This window comes from Anomalospiza imberbis, chromosome 3 (genome assembly GCF_031753505.1).
Source record: "Anomalospiza imberbis isolate Cuckoo-Finch-1a 21T00152 chromosome 3, ASM3175350v1, whole genome shotgun sequence".
Classification (NCBI taxonomy): Eukaryota; Metazoa; Chordata; class Aves; order Passeriformes; family Viduidae; genus Anomalospiza; species Anomalospiza imberbis.
This window is the reverse complement of record NC_089683.1, coordinates 90,770,086-90,789,280: the sequence shown is the minus strand read 5'-3', so window position 1 is coordinate 90,789,280 and position 19,195 is coordinate 90,770,086. Positions and strand designations below refer to the sequence as shown.

At 36.3% G+C, this 19,195-nt stretch overlaps 1 protein-coding gene across 16 annotated transcripts in view; it reads right to left on the bottom strand.

The window, feature by feature from the left end:
- The window catches only part of USH2A (usherin), a 392,736-nt gene that overhangs the window by 198,900 nt on the left and 174,641 nt on the right, over window positions 1-19,195 (bottom strand). For all 16 annotated transcript variants that reach the window (XM_068185676.1, XM_068185675.1, XM_068185673.1 and 13 more), the window contains 2 exons: window positions 14,659-14,772; window positions 12,173-12,334 (listed from right to left, as the gene is read on the bottom strand). In XM_068185676.1, the coding sequence (XP_068041777.1) occupies window positions 12,173-12,334; window positions 14,659-14,772 (276 nt within the window). The remainder of the gene's footprint in view (window positions 1-12,172; window positions 12,335-14,658; window positions 14,773-19,195) is intronic.

Genomic DNA, 19,195 nt, shown 5'->3' with positions numbered 1-19,195 from the left:
ATTCCTGAATTATAGTCAGAGGGTAAAGAAGTTTGCCAAAACAATACTGGAGTGCTGGAACAAGGATAGCGGGAGGATTCAGCTTCTGAGCACTGCTCCTAAACAAGACAATTTATAGCAAGTTAAATCTTTTGCAAGACTACAAAAGCTGAGCTAGTTTTTCCACTGACCACAAAATAAGCAGCACAGTAAAATACACTGTATTTCTATCTGCTCTTCTCTCTCCTTAGTAAAACAAGCAGACCAAGCAGCAGAGTTATTAATATGGTCAACGTGTGGTTGGGCAAAATTATTAGGATTCCTTTTTTTTGTTTTGTTTTGTTTTTGAGTTTTTGTTTTGTTTCATGCAATTTCATATTTACTTTCAAAACACACACAAAAACAAAGGGAAAAAAAGAAAAGCCTAAAGTTTTTTTCAACTTGACACGTTGCACTACCCAGTTATGGCACGTAGTGTCAGTAATGCCATCAGATAACATAACTGCCACAATCTGATGTGATGCATTAAACTGGGATTACCAGAATAAATCATGTTTGTGGGTGTACAGATCACAGGTGGTGCAGTCAGCTGCTCTGTATTATGGCATATCTGTAGGATGTGCAGATTAGGATGTAATGTCCAGAAGCTTGTTCTCATTTGTGAAGTGCTTTGCAATCATAAGTCAATAGTAAGGAGCCACAAAACAGTTATAATGGCATAAACCATCATCAGGGAAAAATACAAATCGATCAGTGCCAGCAATATAAAAGGAAGAGCTTGTATCTGTCCCCAGTCTCATAAATTCAGTGGTTGTTGCAGGTTTTCCTCTGTCCCACATGTACTTTATTAACAACAATAACTATCATAAATAACAATAATGCAGAGTAGTTTATTTCAAGATGAATGCTCTTCTTATTATCTGTTGATCCTATACTTTATTTCTTACATCGTGCTTGTGTTCCTCCTGTAAATGGGAGGGGAGAGCTAGCTAAATTTATTGCTTGAAGTTTATGCTTTTTAATTGGCAACAGGGTGTTATGTCCAGAAAGTTGTCTATGTAGGCTTCTTGAAATATCTGCATACCTTAACCAGCATGTTAAGCCTCCAGAAAGGAGGCATAGAATTTACATTCTACTGAGTGCTATAAATAAGTAATAAGAACAGATTAGAATTATGCATTTACGCCTACTAGTGAGAGTGAGATGCATAATTCACAAGTGGCAAACCTTTAAGAGGTTTTTGTATTTCACCCCACCCCTCTCCCTGCTCCAGTCTTGCCTGTGTAGTACATTGTTTAGTCCTGCTGTTTCAGAATTTTAATTTTTCTTTTTTGGGATAGTTGTTTAGGTTTTATAATTACTATTTCTTTCTTGCAGGAAAGCAACTGACACTATGTTAGTAGTCATCGCTGGGTATATGCCTGCATTATGTTACATTATTGGTATCATCTTTATGAGTTTTCTTGTGAAACTCAGGGACACAACTAAGATAACAAATGACTTGCAACTGAAACTTCCCTGTGCTTCCCTAGCACTGTCTGTTGGAGCAGATCCAAAGCAGTGCCACCAAATTGATCAGTGGGATGGAGCACCTCATTTCCACCTAGGAGCAAAGGCTAAGAGAATTGAGATTATTCTGCCTGAAAAGAGAAGGATTTGGGGCGATCGCCTTCAGGCCTTCCAGTACCTGAAGGGAGCCCGCAAGAAAGACAGAGCACATAGTGACAAGGGGGAATGGATTCAAACTAGAGGAGAGTCAGTTTAGATTCGATTTTCAGGAGGAAGTTCTTTACTCTGAGGGTGTTTAAGGCACTGGAACAGGTTGCCTAGAGAAGCTCTGGCTGCTCCCTCCCTGGGAGTGTTCAAGGCCAGGTTGGATGGGGCACTCAGCATCCTGGTGTAGTGGAAGGTGTCCCTGTCCATGGCAGAGGGCTGGAACAAGATGATCTTAAAGGTCACTTCCCACTCAGGCCATTCTTTGATTCACAGTTCACATGATATACTGCTCCTCTAGTTGGACCTCCTGGAGGCCAACTAATCTCTATCTCAGTTCAGATCCTCAGCTTCACTGCTGAAGCCTGAAAGCAACTGTTGTGACCACAATTTTTATGATAGCACATGAAGGCCACAGATTTTGCCAAAACTGTGGCTTTTCCCCACAGCAGGTTTACCTTCGAAAACTCTGTTAGCTGGTGATAAGGTGTAGAAACAAGGATCCATTTCAATCTAGCTGCTTTACTGTTTTTTGGTTCTCTGGCTGCAGTGCTACAATTTTGATTCATGTAACACCCAAAGAAGCATCACTAAGGATGGCTCTTTGATGAACAAGTTTCCTTGTAATTTCTCTCAGCTGTTTTGAACTTAGACTATTTATCTACCTGGATTTTTCCTTTTATCTGTATGCCAATATTTTAAATTATTTTCTAGCTCTATTTACCATTTGTTTATTTTGCCTTGATCACACAATTTCTTTTCATATTTAAGCCAAGACTTGTACCTCTTTTTTATGCTAACATTTCTAATTTATTAATCTTTTTATCTATTCAGTGTATCTCACTTTGTTTTTAGTTTTACTTGACAAGCTTTCTCTGCAATTTTTTTGCCTGTAAACATAGGAGGAAGACTTAAATTGCACATGTATTTTAATTCCCAGTACAACTTAACAGCTTAAAAATTGTTGTGACATTGCAACAATGACATTAAATCCCAAGAGTCATACCTCAAAACATTCAAAACACTTAGTTGAAATGTTTAATCTAATATCCTTGAGCTGATGAAAAGGCTAGTATGCCAGCTCATGATATGTAAAAATTCTTGTCAATTAGATTCAATTTTTGTTCCTTGATCAGAACAAAAATTACTAGCACTATTAAAATTAAGTGATCATAAATAGCTCCAAAGTTAAAGTTAATATGAAATTCAGCTTTCAAAAAGAAGCTATTGACACTGCATCAACATGGGTAACTTTCCATTATTGATAATTTCCTTGATTTTCAGCATTTCTTCTAGAAGAGATTGAAAATGTCACTTATGCATCCTTTGTGTAAGCTCTCCCTGTCTTGCCAACGATCCTGGATACGCGAGACATGAGGATCCAGAATGTCCTAGTAAACCAGATTCTCTGGTCACCTCTGAACAACCTTATGTAGCCATAAACATACCCAGACTTGCAAAAAAAAAAAAAAAAAAAAAAAAATCTGTAATCATGGTAATCATGGAACCTGGCATGTCCAAAGCAGCCAACACAATGTTTATCACCCACCTTTCTATCCTTCTTAAGACCACAAGTCTAAGCCTTATTAAAGCACACTAATCTGATGTTCTTCTTACATGTTTAGCTTTATGTTCACTTGAATATTTTTTCCCACTAGTTAATTTCCTGATAACCCATAACTTTAATGTGTCACTCTATTAATACAATAAAAACCATGCAAATGAAAGAAAGAGGAAAATCCCCAGTAGTTTTCAGAGCCCAACTACAATCTATGTAAAATGATTCAATCAGAAATAAATCATCCTAAAAAGACACATTCCATGGAAGACTAGTGAAAATCATGATGGAATTCAGTTCTGACTAAAAAAGGCTATTAAGCTTTATCTAAACAATTTTAGCAATCAGTGTAGAATCCTAAGTTAAGATTGCTGGCAGTGATAGCAGGAAAGGAAGTATCCTAGAATGCCTCCCATACTTTTTGGGGCAAGATCCTTTCCTTTCATATGTTTTCACATAACTTAAGAGGACAGAGAAACAGATTTTGAAAAATACATGGATACTCCAATTGTACAAACCACCAAATGTTTTTGAAATCAAACTTACATCTAACTATTTTATGGTCTGATAACACACAGTCTTGTATTGTTCACACACAAGACAAGACTTGTGCAAGATGGAAAATATTCAGAAAAGTCTGGGCTTACATTAATTGGTGAAGTGTTTCAGAAATGAAAATTCTAAGGAAGTTTCTCAGACTTACTGAAATTTTAAGTCCGAAACATATGCAAACATCAAGGATTTTCCTTTCTATTTATTTTTTTCCTTACAGCTTTCTGTTTTGTTCAATAAATAATTACTGAGAATATTTCAGTAATGGTAAATGACTCAACACCCCCATGGTAATGGATTTAGTAAAAGCAAGGGAAAAGGGAAACCCAGCTGGGAATCACCTAGAAGTTCTGTGGTGTTACCTGCCTGTACATTGTCATAATTTATCAATATTCCAAGGTTAAAGGAATGTTGGGATATATCAGGTAGAGAGAGAAGTGTCTGTGCCTAGCACTAGACAAAGAAGAATACATGTACTGCTCTGTCAAATTATCACAGCTGATAAACCAACACACTTTGTAATGCAAAAGCATGGAGTAAAATATCTATTTCAAATTAAACAGTCATCAAATTTTAGCAGTTCAGGAGACCAAATGTTCCTAACTTAACAGGGAGAACTATGAGTATCTTTTCCAGGGCATAAGGAAAAGCTTAGAAAGAAGTTTCACTATGCAGTTGGAAATACCAAGAAGGCTGCCTCACTCTATCCAAGCCTATTGAGTTATGGCTAAGTGAGATGTGTCCTCAGAAATGGATATCTACAGATTCATGTAGAAGCAGCAAGTTTGGGCTTAGTCCATCTGTGCAAGAGGTGTCATATCTTTATTTACCTGAATCCAGCATTACCTGAAACTAAGCATAAATCATTTGCCAAGTATCTCAGAATGATCCTGGCAAAACAAAAAAAATCTTTTAGAAAAGGGGAGATGTTTATCTTGATCAATATATTATTTATAATTTCAACACAAAACCTTGCATAGTTTCTGATGTTTTCTAAAGCATTGTGACTGGATGAAAATTTGTTTTAAACAATAAGCTTATGTGTCCATTTTTTCAGAAAAATCAAAACCGGTCAGAAGCCACAATTTTGTTTTACCAGCTTCAGGCAAACCATAATTACCAGGCATACTGCTAAAAATAAGATCCCACGAAAACTACTTCAGGCTATGAGCACAACATGGCCAAGAAAGCATATTCTAGCTCTTGAAAATTTTAAAGGAGTTCTCATTATATTTAGTAACAAAAAGCGGTCACCATGAGACAACAGCTCACAAAGACAAACTATGACACTTGATGTAAAGCTCTCACTCACTAAAGACAAAATGCAGAGAAAGAGATTAGCCTTTCAGAAAAATCCAAGAGCAAAGAAGACAAGATTTGGCCAGTTTACCCGAGAGGTTCACACAACGTTACAACAACCTGGTCTCAGAAAGTAGCAAAATAAGAATTTGCTATCTAACTGCAAAGAGAGTATCTTGGAGCAGACCTACAAATCCACATGCCAGTGCAGAACACCTACAAGGCAATTATATGTGGACATTAAGAAGTAAGTTCTGCTGATGGATTTAAAAAAAAAAAGAAAAAGGGCTGTAAGGCTGTAAATTCACATTTTACAAATTGAACTCAATGAACTCTTCATTTAAATGTGTCCTTCTTGGTAGACACTCTCTTCTGAAGATATTTCATCATCTTTAAATCTGCTCTACCAACTTAGACATTGAAGGAGAAAATACAGAACAAAAAGCTTACAGATGCCTAATTCTGACAAATATTTTCAAGCAATATCACAGAAAAAAATAATCTGGCAGTTTTACATTTTTACGGGCTTAATTTCTTATCATGGAATTTAGACAAGTCAGGAAATCAGTGCTTTTCTTCTCTTTGTTTAGAAAACAAAGCCCATAGCCAGAATAATTCTTATGCGCCAGAAGGGAAAGGATAGAATAAACACTCTCCCTGTTCTACAGCTATTAGCTCTGGAGAAGCTATTTTGCTCCAGTTCACTTTGGTACATACAGAAGATTGGAAGGTCCCAATCACTCTCATTTAATAATTTGTGTTGCATTTTAATTTTTAGAAAGTGGTACTCAAGTAACCTGAGAGCTCAGCAATTCCAGCAGGGTTAGCGTGAGTTCTCTCCTGGCTTGCTGTGTTACCCAAATCTGATCAAAGGACAAGGACTCCAGAAGCTTGTCCAGCTGTGGTTTTATAATGACACCATTAGGTTTTGCTCTATAATCAAGGTCCCTAAAAGTCTGTGTAGCTTCAGGCTTAATATCTGCGACAAGGTTAACTGAAATCTGCAGCAAGGATAACTACTTTAGCAGATTGTATCAGCAGGAAATATTTAAACACTATTTAAAAGGATTTTAAATAAGCAGATTTTATTTAACACTGCACTAATGCATTGCAATAGAAAATGATACAACAGAGCTGCTACAAATAAACATAATGCCTTTACCCTTCCCCTGCCCCCCTTCCCTCTAAATTCCCCAGATGTGTATTATTAAGTCCAATGAGTGCACCAGATCTCTCTGTCTGAGTTTGAAATACCGGAACACCAGGCTCAGACAGCCCATTTGCCCTTTGGTTTTGTGCCTGCTGAATCTGCATTCTGGGTCTGTGGAATTAATTACAATAGCACCGGTCACCGGCAATGTCAGCGTTGCCACTTCAGGTGTATCAAATGTGCCTTCTTACAGGCCTAGAACTTTCAGAGGAAGGCAGCTTCTCCTGTACGGTTGGCGTGCCCTGCCCTCTAGTGCCAGGTGCACCTCTAGATGTTCACTTAAATGCATGCCAGGGCCAGAATAAAGCCTGGAGCGCCAGGCATTCTTCATAAGCCATCCTATATGACTTACTAGCTGCATGTGTTGCTAAACCAAATGTAAGGTGTCCGCCTTGCACCGTGGCACAGTGGTACAAAACCCAAAAATATGGGTCAGACACTGGGCCATGTCTCATTGGGTCGTGTACAAGATGTTTCAGATAACCACTTCTAACTGCAAAGAAGTGAAGACTGACTTTTATTGCTCACCATGGTGCTAAAGAAGTCTCTGTTTCACAAAAAAACGAGGAATTGTGACATTCAGGGTTATAATAGCTATAAATCTAGCACTAATATTGCATTTGATAGCAAACAACTCTTTCAAAAAAACCTGTAGTGAAAGAACAGACTGATTACATTTGGTAGTTATAAGTATTTCACTGCCACCTGGAAGATGGGAAATAAACTCATACCAGAGGACTATAGAATCTCTCTATTGTTTGTCCTTTAAGGCAAAAGCTGCCTGTCAACCTTGAGTAGGACCTAAAACAAAGGAAGGCAAATCCTTAGGGTTAGGAACTATTGTTCTTAAACATGACTATAGCTGAAAACTGCGAAAAGTAACCAAAAGAACCCCTTAAAACTAAGATAAGGATTTTCTTCTGAGTGGTTCAGCCTCTTGCAGTGATACATCTTACTGCAATTATCTTCTACATACAAATCTGTGGATTTTCTTGCTCAAATTGTTTCACTTGGCAATCAGTTCAATACTGATATTATGATGGATTCTGCTTTTATTATCATGAGCCCTCATTTAAAACAAGCAGTAGTATTCATGGGGTATAAATGACCAAAAACTTTGCCAACTTTTCTGTAAAATGTAGTCATTGCACATGGCTGTACATGATGTGTACTGTAATCGCTGTGGTTTAGAGCAACAAAAAATACAGGTACTAATTTTGGATTCTCCCATTTTTAAATTTCTGATATGTTAAGCCCTGATGACTGAACAGATGTCAAACATCTGTCTCTTCCTTGCAGTAAAACAAGGCTGCCATTCTAACCTGGTTTTGTGGGATCACCCTTTCCATACTCAGGTCAAAGAACAATTTGAATAAGCTAAAGCTTAGTTCATGCTCTTAGAAAAAAAATTGTGAAGACAGCTCTTTCTCACCTTTTCCAAGGCTCTCGTTAATATTTTGCCCACAAACCTGGCACAAAGTACTCTGTCACATTTTTTTATAAACTCTTGGACATGCAATTTAGGATAACTCTCTACTTGTTTAACTCAGTTGAGTGTCTGCCCTTGTAACATAGGTGACACGATTTCTTTCCTGAAAAACTGGAAGCCCTTCTTTCAGGTTGGCAGAGAAAAATAAGTTTCATACAGCTCAGTCTTAGTAAGAATATCTTCCTTTTAAAGATTCATGATAAGAACCATTAGATTCTGCTAGGAAAATTATATGAACCCAATTTGTTAACATTGTCAAGTACCTAGTGCTGCAGAAAATGCAGACATCCATCCTCAATGCCAAGCTCAGAGCAAAAATAGATTCACACTTTTTTGTGTTGTTTTGTTTTCTAGTGTATCCACAAAGTATTTTCCCTTTGTAAACATGTTAGACAATGAACACCATTTCTCAGTCCATCAAATGCTCAGCTTTTAATACACAAATATTTTGTTCTAACCTTTTTTCTAAAGTTTCTTCACATCAATAAGGTTCCCTGCCCACAAAAAAAAAAAAAAAAAAAAAAAAAGAAAAAGAAAAAAAAGCCTGGGCACTTGGGTCTCATGTGATCACCTCTGCTTATGCCATAACATTCTGCATTTATTAGATCACCCTTCTGCTGGTGGTATTGGCATCACCAGCTCAGGCCACTGCAGTCGAGTACTTTTCAGGAGAAAACCGACCCTCTTGCCCCTTTCATCTAAGGCAGGTAGAAAATTTATGAACTAATTTAAACAAAAGAGAAGACAAGAAGAGATAGCTTGCATAAATTTAAAAGTATCTTTAAAATAATTACATTAAGAATTTTCCATGTTTCAAGTAGAAACTTCGGGTTTGTCTGTGAGTATTTGAATGAGAAGAATATTTTCCTGTTGCCAGGGAAAACCAGCTCAACTTCTCCTAAAATCAAAAGCCTTTTTAAGATCAATATGTTAAGAGCTCTGAAGATAACTGTACAAGCTTCTCCAGCTCCTCACAGCTGCTAGTCATCTACAGAACAGTAAGGTCTGGGGAGCAGAACCCTATTGCAACTACTCTCCTGAGCTGCAGATGATGGTCTTGGTTACAGGAGCTTCTGCACTCACACACAGAGCAACTGAAAGCAAAAATACAGGGGCATGGATTCACACAGCTGAAGTTCAACCTGGGCTCTGGGACTATTTCCTCCGGGCTCATCCCTTGGAGAGATTAGGCTTTCACTGGAATATAGGATGTGAAATACAAGCCAGATTGCATGAGCAAGTAGAACATACACCACATAAAGCCAATGCATTAGGAGGCAGAAAAATCAGAGGCAGACAATACAGGTGTTGTGGTAGAGGGGCTGGCTCATTTCAGTGTTTTATTACTCACAACACAGAAACCAAATTTGTCAATTTGGGGGAAATATTTAAAGGCACTAATGGATGATGGATGCCTAATGGGTCTCCTTTTTCAATGTGGTAAAGTGTACATTTGCCATATGTGCTTTTAAAGGGTTTCCTTTTTAATTACAGCTCAACCCCTAGAGGAAACAAACACTTGAATTTCCATGAAAATCAATGAGTATTTCAAGCCCTCAACAACTGTCAAGATCAGAAATTAATCTAACAATATATTTGCCATTATGGTGTTGAGAAAACACATCCCTCCTCAAGTTATGGATTGACTAGCCTGAACTGATTGCAATTTCCATGGTCTGAAATGAAAGTCAGTAAAGTACTAATTTTTAAACAGAATTTATGTCATCTTAAAAAGAAAAGTTTAGAAAGCCATCACATTTCAATAGATACAGCACTTCAAAAACACAGAAAGAATCTATGGCTTTCTGGTATAGACTACTGGCCAGGAACTAAGTCATATCATTCCTAAATGAGGAAAATAATTTTGGTGAGTAAATAGGAAGCAGATGTCAGAGACAATGAACTTTGTCTCTCTGTTTAGTGTCAATAGTATATTAGGCTGTGGCAATAAGTCACCAACAGGGCTAGCATAAATGCTGGAAACAAATGGATAATTATATGGAAAAAGCCAAGATGTGTAAAACACAATACTCTAAAACCAAAAGCTCCAGCTACCAAAACTGTAGCTCATGGGGAAATAAAAAAGAAATCATGTTATACCTCTTTTAAATCTAGCCTACAAAGTGGAAAATCTTGGGCTCTGAAAGGAAGCAAAATAAGGTCAAATTAAAGATAGATGCAAATCTAAGCAAGATCTTGAATAAACCCGATTCACAAGGACTGGGATTTCTAGTGACCCAAATCCCAGCCTGCTGGATCACATTGCCACTTCTCCCTCAGGCAGAGGGAAGCACTGGCAGCTACAAAAAATGGATCCAAAGTAAACAGATTGATCTCCACAACACCTAGAAAAGAGCAGGTCTTGTGGCGTACAGCTTATGGTAACATGATCTGATCCAGCCTTCTCTTTTGAATAAGTTAGGACTTTCTGCTTTCTTTAGATCCATGTCTTAGGTTAATTGAAATCAAAGTCATGATATTCTCAATAAGATCAATAATATAAAAATTTCTAGTAAAATATAAATAAATAATTTCTACATAAAAGCAACAAGAGCTTCTCTAGGAAACTTATGAATCAGATGAGATTCCTTTTCTGACTACTTCAGCTGAAAGTATTCTGACATATCACTCAAGATTTAAGGGTAGAAGCCTTATGCTTTTCTATATTTTCAAAGAAGAATTGTAAAACTTACTTGACTGTAATTTTTATCAATAAGCATTTGTTTTGGATATAATTCAGACTGCAAGCCGACATGAATCTAAACCAACCAACCAACATTATGGTGAACATTTGCATCATTTGCCCATTTATAACTAGGTTGCAGATGAACATTTTGGTTAAATGATGGACCTATCATGAAATTTCAGTAATGATTTTAGTAAGATTGGAAGCACAACTATTTGCACTTCAAAAATTTTAAGAACAGTGCTATGATATGACAATGAGAGATTAATGGAAATCTTGCAAAAAAAAAGATAAATGGCACTGCAAGAATACCAGAAAACTGGGGAGATGAGGGAGAAATTAATTGAATCTACACTTTTGATAAATATTTATTTTTTGCAGAAGAAAAATGCACACTAGTTTGAGCTGTCATTATGCTAACCTATATCCTATTTTTCATATTATTAGTAATACATAATGTGGTAGTTTATATTCAAAAATAAAACCAGAATGTATATACCTCATGTATTTATCCAGAAATACACTAAGGTTACTATGGTTACGAAAAATCCATTACCTTTGAATACAGAATGAAAAAGTTTGACTTAAAGTGTGCACTATTTATTATAGCGATCATCAACAGCCTTCAGGAGGTTCTGTAACTGGATTCATTTTTCAGTGTCAAAACTGACCCACCACACCAGTACCTTATGGCCTGTGCAAGGCAAAGAAATTTGAACTATATGAATTTTTAAATATGTTTGATACTGACTCAAGATGCAGAAATGGCTTTGAATTTTAAGGCCTTACATTAAAAAGAAAGTAGGGCCTTGGTACCCTTTTCCTCCCAAGTTGTCCAATAAGAAATGCTTTATTTTCTCTCATACCAACCAAGATATACAAATTCTGATGGGTCCACAATAGTGCTTATGCTGAGGCATGGCACTTCTAGCACCATGTTTTCTTTTTGTTTTTTTTGGTTGTTTGGGGATTTATTGTTTGTTTTGTTGTTGTTGTTGGGGTTTTATTTATTTTGTTTTGGTTCTTTATTATTATTATTGTTGTTGTTGTTGTTGTTTGCATAATGTCTGAACAAGTAATTTGGATAATTCATTAAATTACACCAATTACATTAAAATAGAGAGCCAGATTACCATGCTTCACTGTATTGCCAAGTAATGGGCACTTAACTTCAGTGTAACAGTTTAAGAGTATTGATATAATTTGGCTATTGGCACATGGCACATCTATTATCAGAAGAAAACAGATTATTTTTTTATATTTTTAATAAATGAATTAGAGGCTATTCAGATAAGCAATGTGTTATCTCTCTAATTAAGAATATTTAAGGAAGACAGTAAGAAAAAACTATTAAACCTGCTTATAATTTCTTCAACAGTTGGCAGTTTATTTGCTTTGAGAGCTGGATGGTATGAGATCAAAATGTTATAAAACCATTAAAAAGATGAGCCAGATCCTGTGAAAAAGGCACAAAATTTAGCTCCACCATCCGTGGTGATGTTAATTTCTATGAGTCTCAACAAAGAGTAAGATGCTTTAAAATATTAAACCCATCAGGGCTTAAAGTGCATCCAGCCAATTTTAGAATTATTTTTCTTTCCTCTGAAATAAGAAGGGGTTAATCATACAATTGTTCATTGCAACCATGAGATACCCATCTGACATACTACCAAGCAGAGAACTCACCTTTTACGATATACTTAGTTCCATTTCCAGAGTAAATTGGTATCCCATTCATATATAAAGTATATTGTGTAATAATACCATTTGGTGTTTTGGGTGGACTCCAACTCATCAGCAGGAATGTGGGAAAGGATATTGCTGTGGGTGATTGCACATCTTCAGGGGCTGGTGAAAAAATGGGTAAAGTTATACTATATTGTCTTTCCACAAATAATAAAGATTTCAATGAGAAGTTACTACCAGAAGTTACTACCCGTTGAAATTTCAGAAAAGATTTTATATCTGCCTGCAACATACCAGAATTTTGAGAAGTCTCCTATATTATGTGATTTCTACCCAAACAGAAAGTTCTGTGAAAGACAGAAATATATTTTTTGTTTTTAGGAGAATAATTATGCTTCTATAATTTTGCCTTTCCAGCTTGGTAACACTGATCAAGCTGAGAGGTACAGGATTTTAGTGCAGTCCTTTTTTTAATATGGATTTTTTTTTTCTTCTTTCATGGTTTTTATTCCTAACTATAAAGTGATCACTCTAACCACCAATGCAGGTGATGTGTTCTTAGGCACTACCCTTGTTTCATATTTTTCATAATTCAATACACTTAGTGATGTTTGTTTAATGTAGATTTTATGTATATAATATACTGGAAGTTGGCAATGAATAATAATTTAAGAGTCGAGTTCTTTCACTGTCCCAGTGAGTTATACATTAGAAGCATAAGGAATTCCAGTGAATATCACAAGGGGAACAGAACTGAGACCTTAGTCTGGGAGAAATATCTTGTAATTTACAAGCTCTGTGCTAGCAATTTAAAACAATAACTAGCAGTGCCTGGCAATGTGAAAACAATATAAAGTAATGAATGTTTCAATAGGGAAACAGGGATAGCTGGAGGGTGTGATATGGTGTCTGTCTTCTGTATCACCAATTTATTGTTACTAAGAGCACGCAACAAGAGCATCCAAAAATAGAAATTCCACACATTGACTTTTTGTTCAATTCTTCTGAGGGATAAAACACACGTTCCCTATGGCTTTATTCAATCTCTGAGAAAAAAAAAAATCTACTCTTGCCTAAACCATTCCATTATGATAGGTAAGGATGTCTGCTTTATTCACTAAGCTGAGAAAATAGGACATAAACAATTTATTTTTAATTGCTATGTCACAGCAGAAATAAATACACAAGTATTGAAATAATGTGTTTCATGTTTATATGACAGGGTCCATTAAGTATTTGGCTGTCAGAGGCTGTAGCCTTTAATGGTCAATGCCACCAGACAATCTCAGTATATCTTGAACATCCAAGGGGCAATAACTGGTTTTTGGTTTGACTGGTGCTGCTGGCAGTTACTAACATACCAAACTCTGTTCTAGCAATGCTAGTCTGCAATTTTCAGCACTGTCCTCATCAAGACAATACCTTGCAAAACAACCTGCTTTGGCAGCAGTTAAATACTTCAGCATCCTTTTAATTATTATGGCTATAATTCACATGACTTCATGCCAAATTTTATTTTCTTTATTGGTACTATATTACAACCTAGTTTACATGAGAAGATAAAACAAAGAACTGTGGGATGGTGGGAGGGAATTTTGAAAACGACTTTGCATCGTGGAAGATTAACTACTGTCCAATAAATACATGTCAAAGTCTTCATTATTCTACTGGTGTAGATTTGGAGTAACTGATTATTTTAACTGGATTAATATGGCTTTAAGATGACAGAACCGGGAGATGTGAACTTTATGTTTAATTGAGAATGAAGTTAGATATTTCACTTGTATTTTTAGGGCATTTTTTTTCTGGTAAATGATGTGCAAAACACATCAGCCTAGACTGTAAAGTCAGAACTGAATGCATTTTTTCTTTCTTTGTGCCTTAGATCTTCATGTAAGCATAGAAAGCATTAATTTTTACTCACAACCTTTAAGTCTGAGCACAACATGTAAAAGTGTTTAGGAAAAAAAAGGGAAAATCTGAACAGCAATTAATAAATAACTCAATTGGCATTTGGCAGTTTCATCACACTGAAATAATTGTTGCCTATTGCTGGTGTTTAGTGGTTAAAAGAAACCATGGAAATCAACCATTTGATTCTCAATTTCATACTGTGCTATACAATCAATTCTTTTTAGTCAGACTGTCTCTAGATTTACTTCTGAGCCATAGTAAAATGAGGAAGCTTTCATTAATCTTTCAGATGCTTCATATTAATGACAAGGCTCTTGCATGAACAATGTAACAGCAATTAAAAAGCCCATTAATCTGCATTACAGCTATTAAAGATGCATGTCATTAAAGGGTATGGAGTTTGATTCATTTTCGCACCCCCCAAAAAATGGAGCAATTATGGTCTGGCAATGCACTTTGTCATCAAATTAGGTTGGGGTTTTCCAGCAAATGGCTTTGCAGCGTTTAGCTCTTCTCCTGTTTTATTATTCATGACTGAAATGTGGAAGTCAAGACCTTTGAAATTACTTTACCTTCTTGTGGAGTGGAGATGTTCAATGCATGCAAGCTCTCAGTACAGCCAGCCAAAGTGCAAGCAGTTAGGGTTACAGCATAGTTTGTGAAGGGATGCAAGCCCCTTAACAAGCCTGCAACACAAGAAAACAAGGTATTATGCATGCACAGTGTACAGACTGATTGCATGCAGACACATGCAGAGGGAAAATAAACTTTTGTATCACGGGCTCCCACTGTCACAAGTGTAAAAGAAAAAATATTTAAGGTTTTGGTCCTATTATCCATGACTTAAATTTCACAAAATAATTAAAGAGCAAAAATATTTTATTCCATTTTTAGTACTAAAGATGCACCTGTGTTTGTTTATTTATGCCCACTGAAACAGATACTACTGCAAAACAGAGGTGTAATGTGACAATGAAGGAGGTTTTTTTTTTAATCCCTGTCTTTAAGTTTTTTCTGTTATTAATTTTGTTTTTCAAGGAATTTTCACTGTCTCTCAGAACAAGTTTTTTTTTTTTTTATGCATCCTCTCCAACAATGTCCCTATTCATCCATAAACTGAAATCTCTTTTTTTATGAAACATCCCACTTGTCTTCCATGCAGTAGCAGCATATAGACCATACATTTGCTGCACTAACAACAGTAACATAATTCAGGTGACACAGTACCCAAAGTTCTACAAGAAGAAAAGATCTGGGGCCTTATTCTATTTCAGGTCCTGCTTATGTTAGTGAAGTTACTAAATTCTCACATTATCAATCAGCTCCTTGTTATAAGAAACAATAATCACTGCTTACCAGTTTAGGAAGTTTTGCAACATTTTGAACTATCATATACAGAAGGATTGCAAGGGGAAAAATTTAGTTTAGAGTCCTTTTAAGAAACATCAGCAGTTCCCATTTCAAAATAAGTCCAACAACAAAGTAATATAAAATCTAAATACAGAAGTAATTAAAAGAAGGCCAATTCATGCCAAGTTTTATTTCAAACATGTTCCCATCTCGACTGTCACAGCTCTAGCAAAATTGATATGGTGTTTCATTAAAAAATAAAATTTATAGCAAACAATGTTCTTTCAAAACTGCCCAACACTGGGAATTTGCAAATCAGCTTAAAAAACAACAGCATGCCAAAGAACTGTAGTTTCTAGTCAATTGTCCCACAGTACAAGAAGCCTGAAAATCCCCTCAGCATTACATGTACACAAACAGGTAGCTAAAATTAGTCCTTATCGCTCTTCACTGGGCTGCTACACTAACAGAATGCTACATAACTACGTTTCATTAAAAAAAAATTACCCACATAAGCTCTTTATAATCACAAAAAGGGCACGGAGAATTTGATGTTGGAAACTAACACCTACAGCACAAATATATTATTTTCTGAGTTGAGCCATCAGTCTGTACAAGTTTATATTGTGTTTAGTAAAAGGTGTGTTCACATGGAAAATATGAGATTAGCTTTCACTGAATTAGTAATATTTATGCTTTTTCTTGCAATCAATCAAAAACTTCAAAGGTTGGCATAACAATGATCTTTCTATTTAAATTCTCTGGGGTGCACGTCTACTCATACAAATGGAGAAATATTCAGAAATAATCACTTTTATATCAAAGTAGTGTTAAAATAAAATCAGTTGACCAGCATCTGCTTGCTCTGATTAAAGTTTTGATTTTGCAAATCCCCAGTTAACAGGGGAGAGCTGTACTGACATGCAATCTAAGTGTGACAGGAGAGAAAAAGAATGCTGTGTCGGTCACCACCAAAGAAATGTCCCTGTAATTTTCCTGTGATGGATGGAGAATATTTTTAAGAGCCATCAAAAAGACAGAAAATAGGAAATAATGTTTTCATAGAATGGTCTGGGTTGAAAGGGACCATAAAGATCATCTGGTCCCAACCCCCTGCCATGGGCAGTGACACTTCCCACTAGACCAGATTGCTCAGAGTCCAATTCAGCCTGATGTTGAACACTGCCAGGGATCAGGCATTCACAGCTTCTCTAGGCAACCTGTTCCAGTGCTTCACCATGCCCACAGTGAATCTAATATTCCCAATATCTAATCTAAACCCTTTCAGATTAAAGACACTACCCCTTGTCCTTTCACTACATTCCCTTGCAAGAAATTCCTTTTCAGAATTCTTGTATGGCTCCCCTTCAGGCATTACTATGCCTGTAAAGTATTGGAAGCTACACTAAATTTTGCATCACAGAAATTCCATTGGTCAAAACACCATCTTTTCTACACAAGACAGTATTTCCACTTATTTCCAGATCATAGATGGTTAAACCTAGGAAACCATAAAAGGTGCTTTGGGAATTACCTCCACAAATAAATACAAGCAGGAACCAAACCCTCTAACTGTGACATTCGTAAGTTCCTGGCCAAGAGGAGCATGGCATTGTATATACACCATCTCTCTATTCACTCTGTGGTGTTTTAGGAAGCAATTTAGTTTGATTTGTACATTTAGCACTTGTAGCATTTGTTTCTTATGAAGCAGTGAATTAACGCTCCTTGCATTTCCTCATGGAAGACATCCTGTAGGGTTACCAATGGCTTCGGGCACTGAGAGCTGTTACACAATATCAGACATATCCAAAAAGATGTCAAGACGTGTAGAAGGTTTGGATTGGACTGTTTCGTTTACTTTTGACAAAGTAGAGAGATTTTATATGAAGCACTTGTAGCACAACAGACTTCCCATTGCATAGGTAGGCTTGTGAAAGGCTGAGAGAATTTGCATGAACAAAAAGCAAACAAATAAACCCTTTTTCTACAAGAGGTTTTTGTTAAAAAAATTCATTCAGCAAAGGCATCAGCTTAAAAAATATTTTTTTCATTTCCTAATTAATGTTTTTCCTTCACGTGTACTCTTGCACTATTTCTTTTTCAACAAAGAAACAGATGTGCATAGGTAGGCAAGAGAAAGTGCACAGATTTTATTTACATACTTCAGCAAACTACTTTTTTCTCAGCTGCCATCCTATCTGTTTGGCCAGAATCCACTGTAATCTGTTCTCCTTCATTATGTTAATCTGTGGGCGGAAAGATTTCTGTCATCTTCAAATCGCTTGTACAGCAATGGTAAACACCTTGGCCTGTCTGTAATTGGACAGGTGTCTGCATTGGTGTCACCCAGCTTTTAATTCAATTAAAGAACTGGCTGCTCTGCTCTCATTACCCACTCATTTCCCCTGCACTTTCAGTCAGTCAGTGAAATTTACACTCAGCACCTGACTATGCTGAAATACAAAGTCAGCAATCCCACAGCAAAGATCATCACTGATACATGCAAATTAATTTAAAGAACAGCAAAATAAATTTTGCAGCAAAAAACAGCCTATGATCCAATGAAGTTGGTTGACAGCTTTAAAAAAACTTTCCCTAACTCCTCAATTATCACACTCTCAGACTGGCATCTCTTGTCTATACTCAATAATTGCTGATCTGATAAGAGTCCATCAGGCTTTCCAAGATGGTGTGCTAACAAAGCAAAATTTGGCCACACTTGCATGCATTCTATTAATGCTAACAGGAGAGAGGTGGATAAATTGTCAGGTTGATCAGGAGACAGGATTAGAGACATCATCAATATTTAAGAAGAGGGTCAGCCCCACACATTTGGGATATGGGTCCCATGCATTCAGTCTGCCACTACAGAGCAGCTGAGTCCACCTAGACTCAAAATTTACATCGTAGACTACATTCAAATCCTTAAAATCCACATGGGGAAGTGGAGATGCTAAATCATTTCAACACACCACTCCTATCTGCCCAAAGAACCTTTGGAAATAAATTAAAGTTCTAACACAGACATTTTGACACAGTGACCCCATGAAACTGAATAATGTCATTTGTTAAATATGAATATAAAGTTAACAGTCTAAAAGAGTGATCTGGAATCACACCTAGAACATTAAGCGCACTTTATATGCAAAACTAGTATTTAATTGTCTATACTTTTATTTAAATGGTCTTTAATTATTTGCAATATTGAAAGTCAAGGTTTAGAGTTGTGCAAGAGAGAAAATGCTAGGCTCATTCTAGCAGAAAAGGGATAACAACATGGATATGGGCAATAGCAAAGGGGTCAACAATGAATTTATGGTAAAATGGATGTGTGGACTAGTCAGAGGTAGTTGCATATTTATGTCCACTCCATTCAACGTTCTTATGTATACAGTATATAAGAATATTCCATATCCAGCTTTTTTCCCTTCACTTCTCCATGAGGCAGACATGTTCAGTACCTCTCAAAGTGAGTTCTCATATATTGAGACAGCACAGCCATATTCCACAGCAATCTAACAGATTTTGAGTGGAAAATTAACTTCTCATAAAAATAATGGTTTACCACTACACTATGAGGGCTAATATTCTGTTCTAATATTCAGAAAAACTGAGGGTATTATTTTGCCAAAAAGACTTTTCTTTGCCAAATTTTTTCATTGTTTTCTCCCTAACATGCTATTTCATGAGGACCTATTTTGAAATACACCTCCTACAACTGAAACAACACTTGACCTTTAGATTTACCTTCATTCC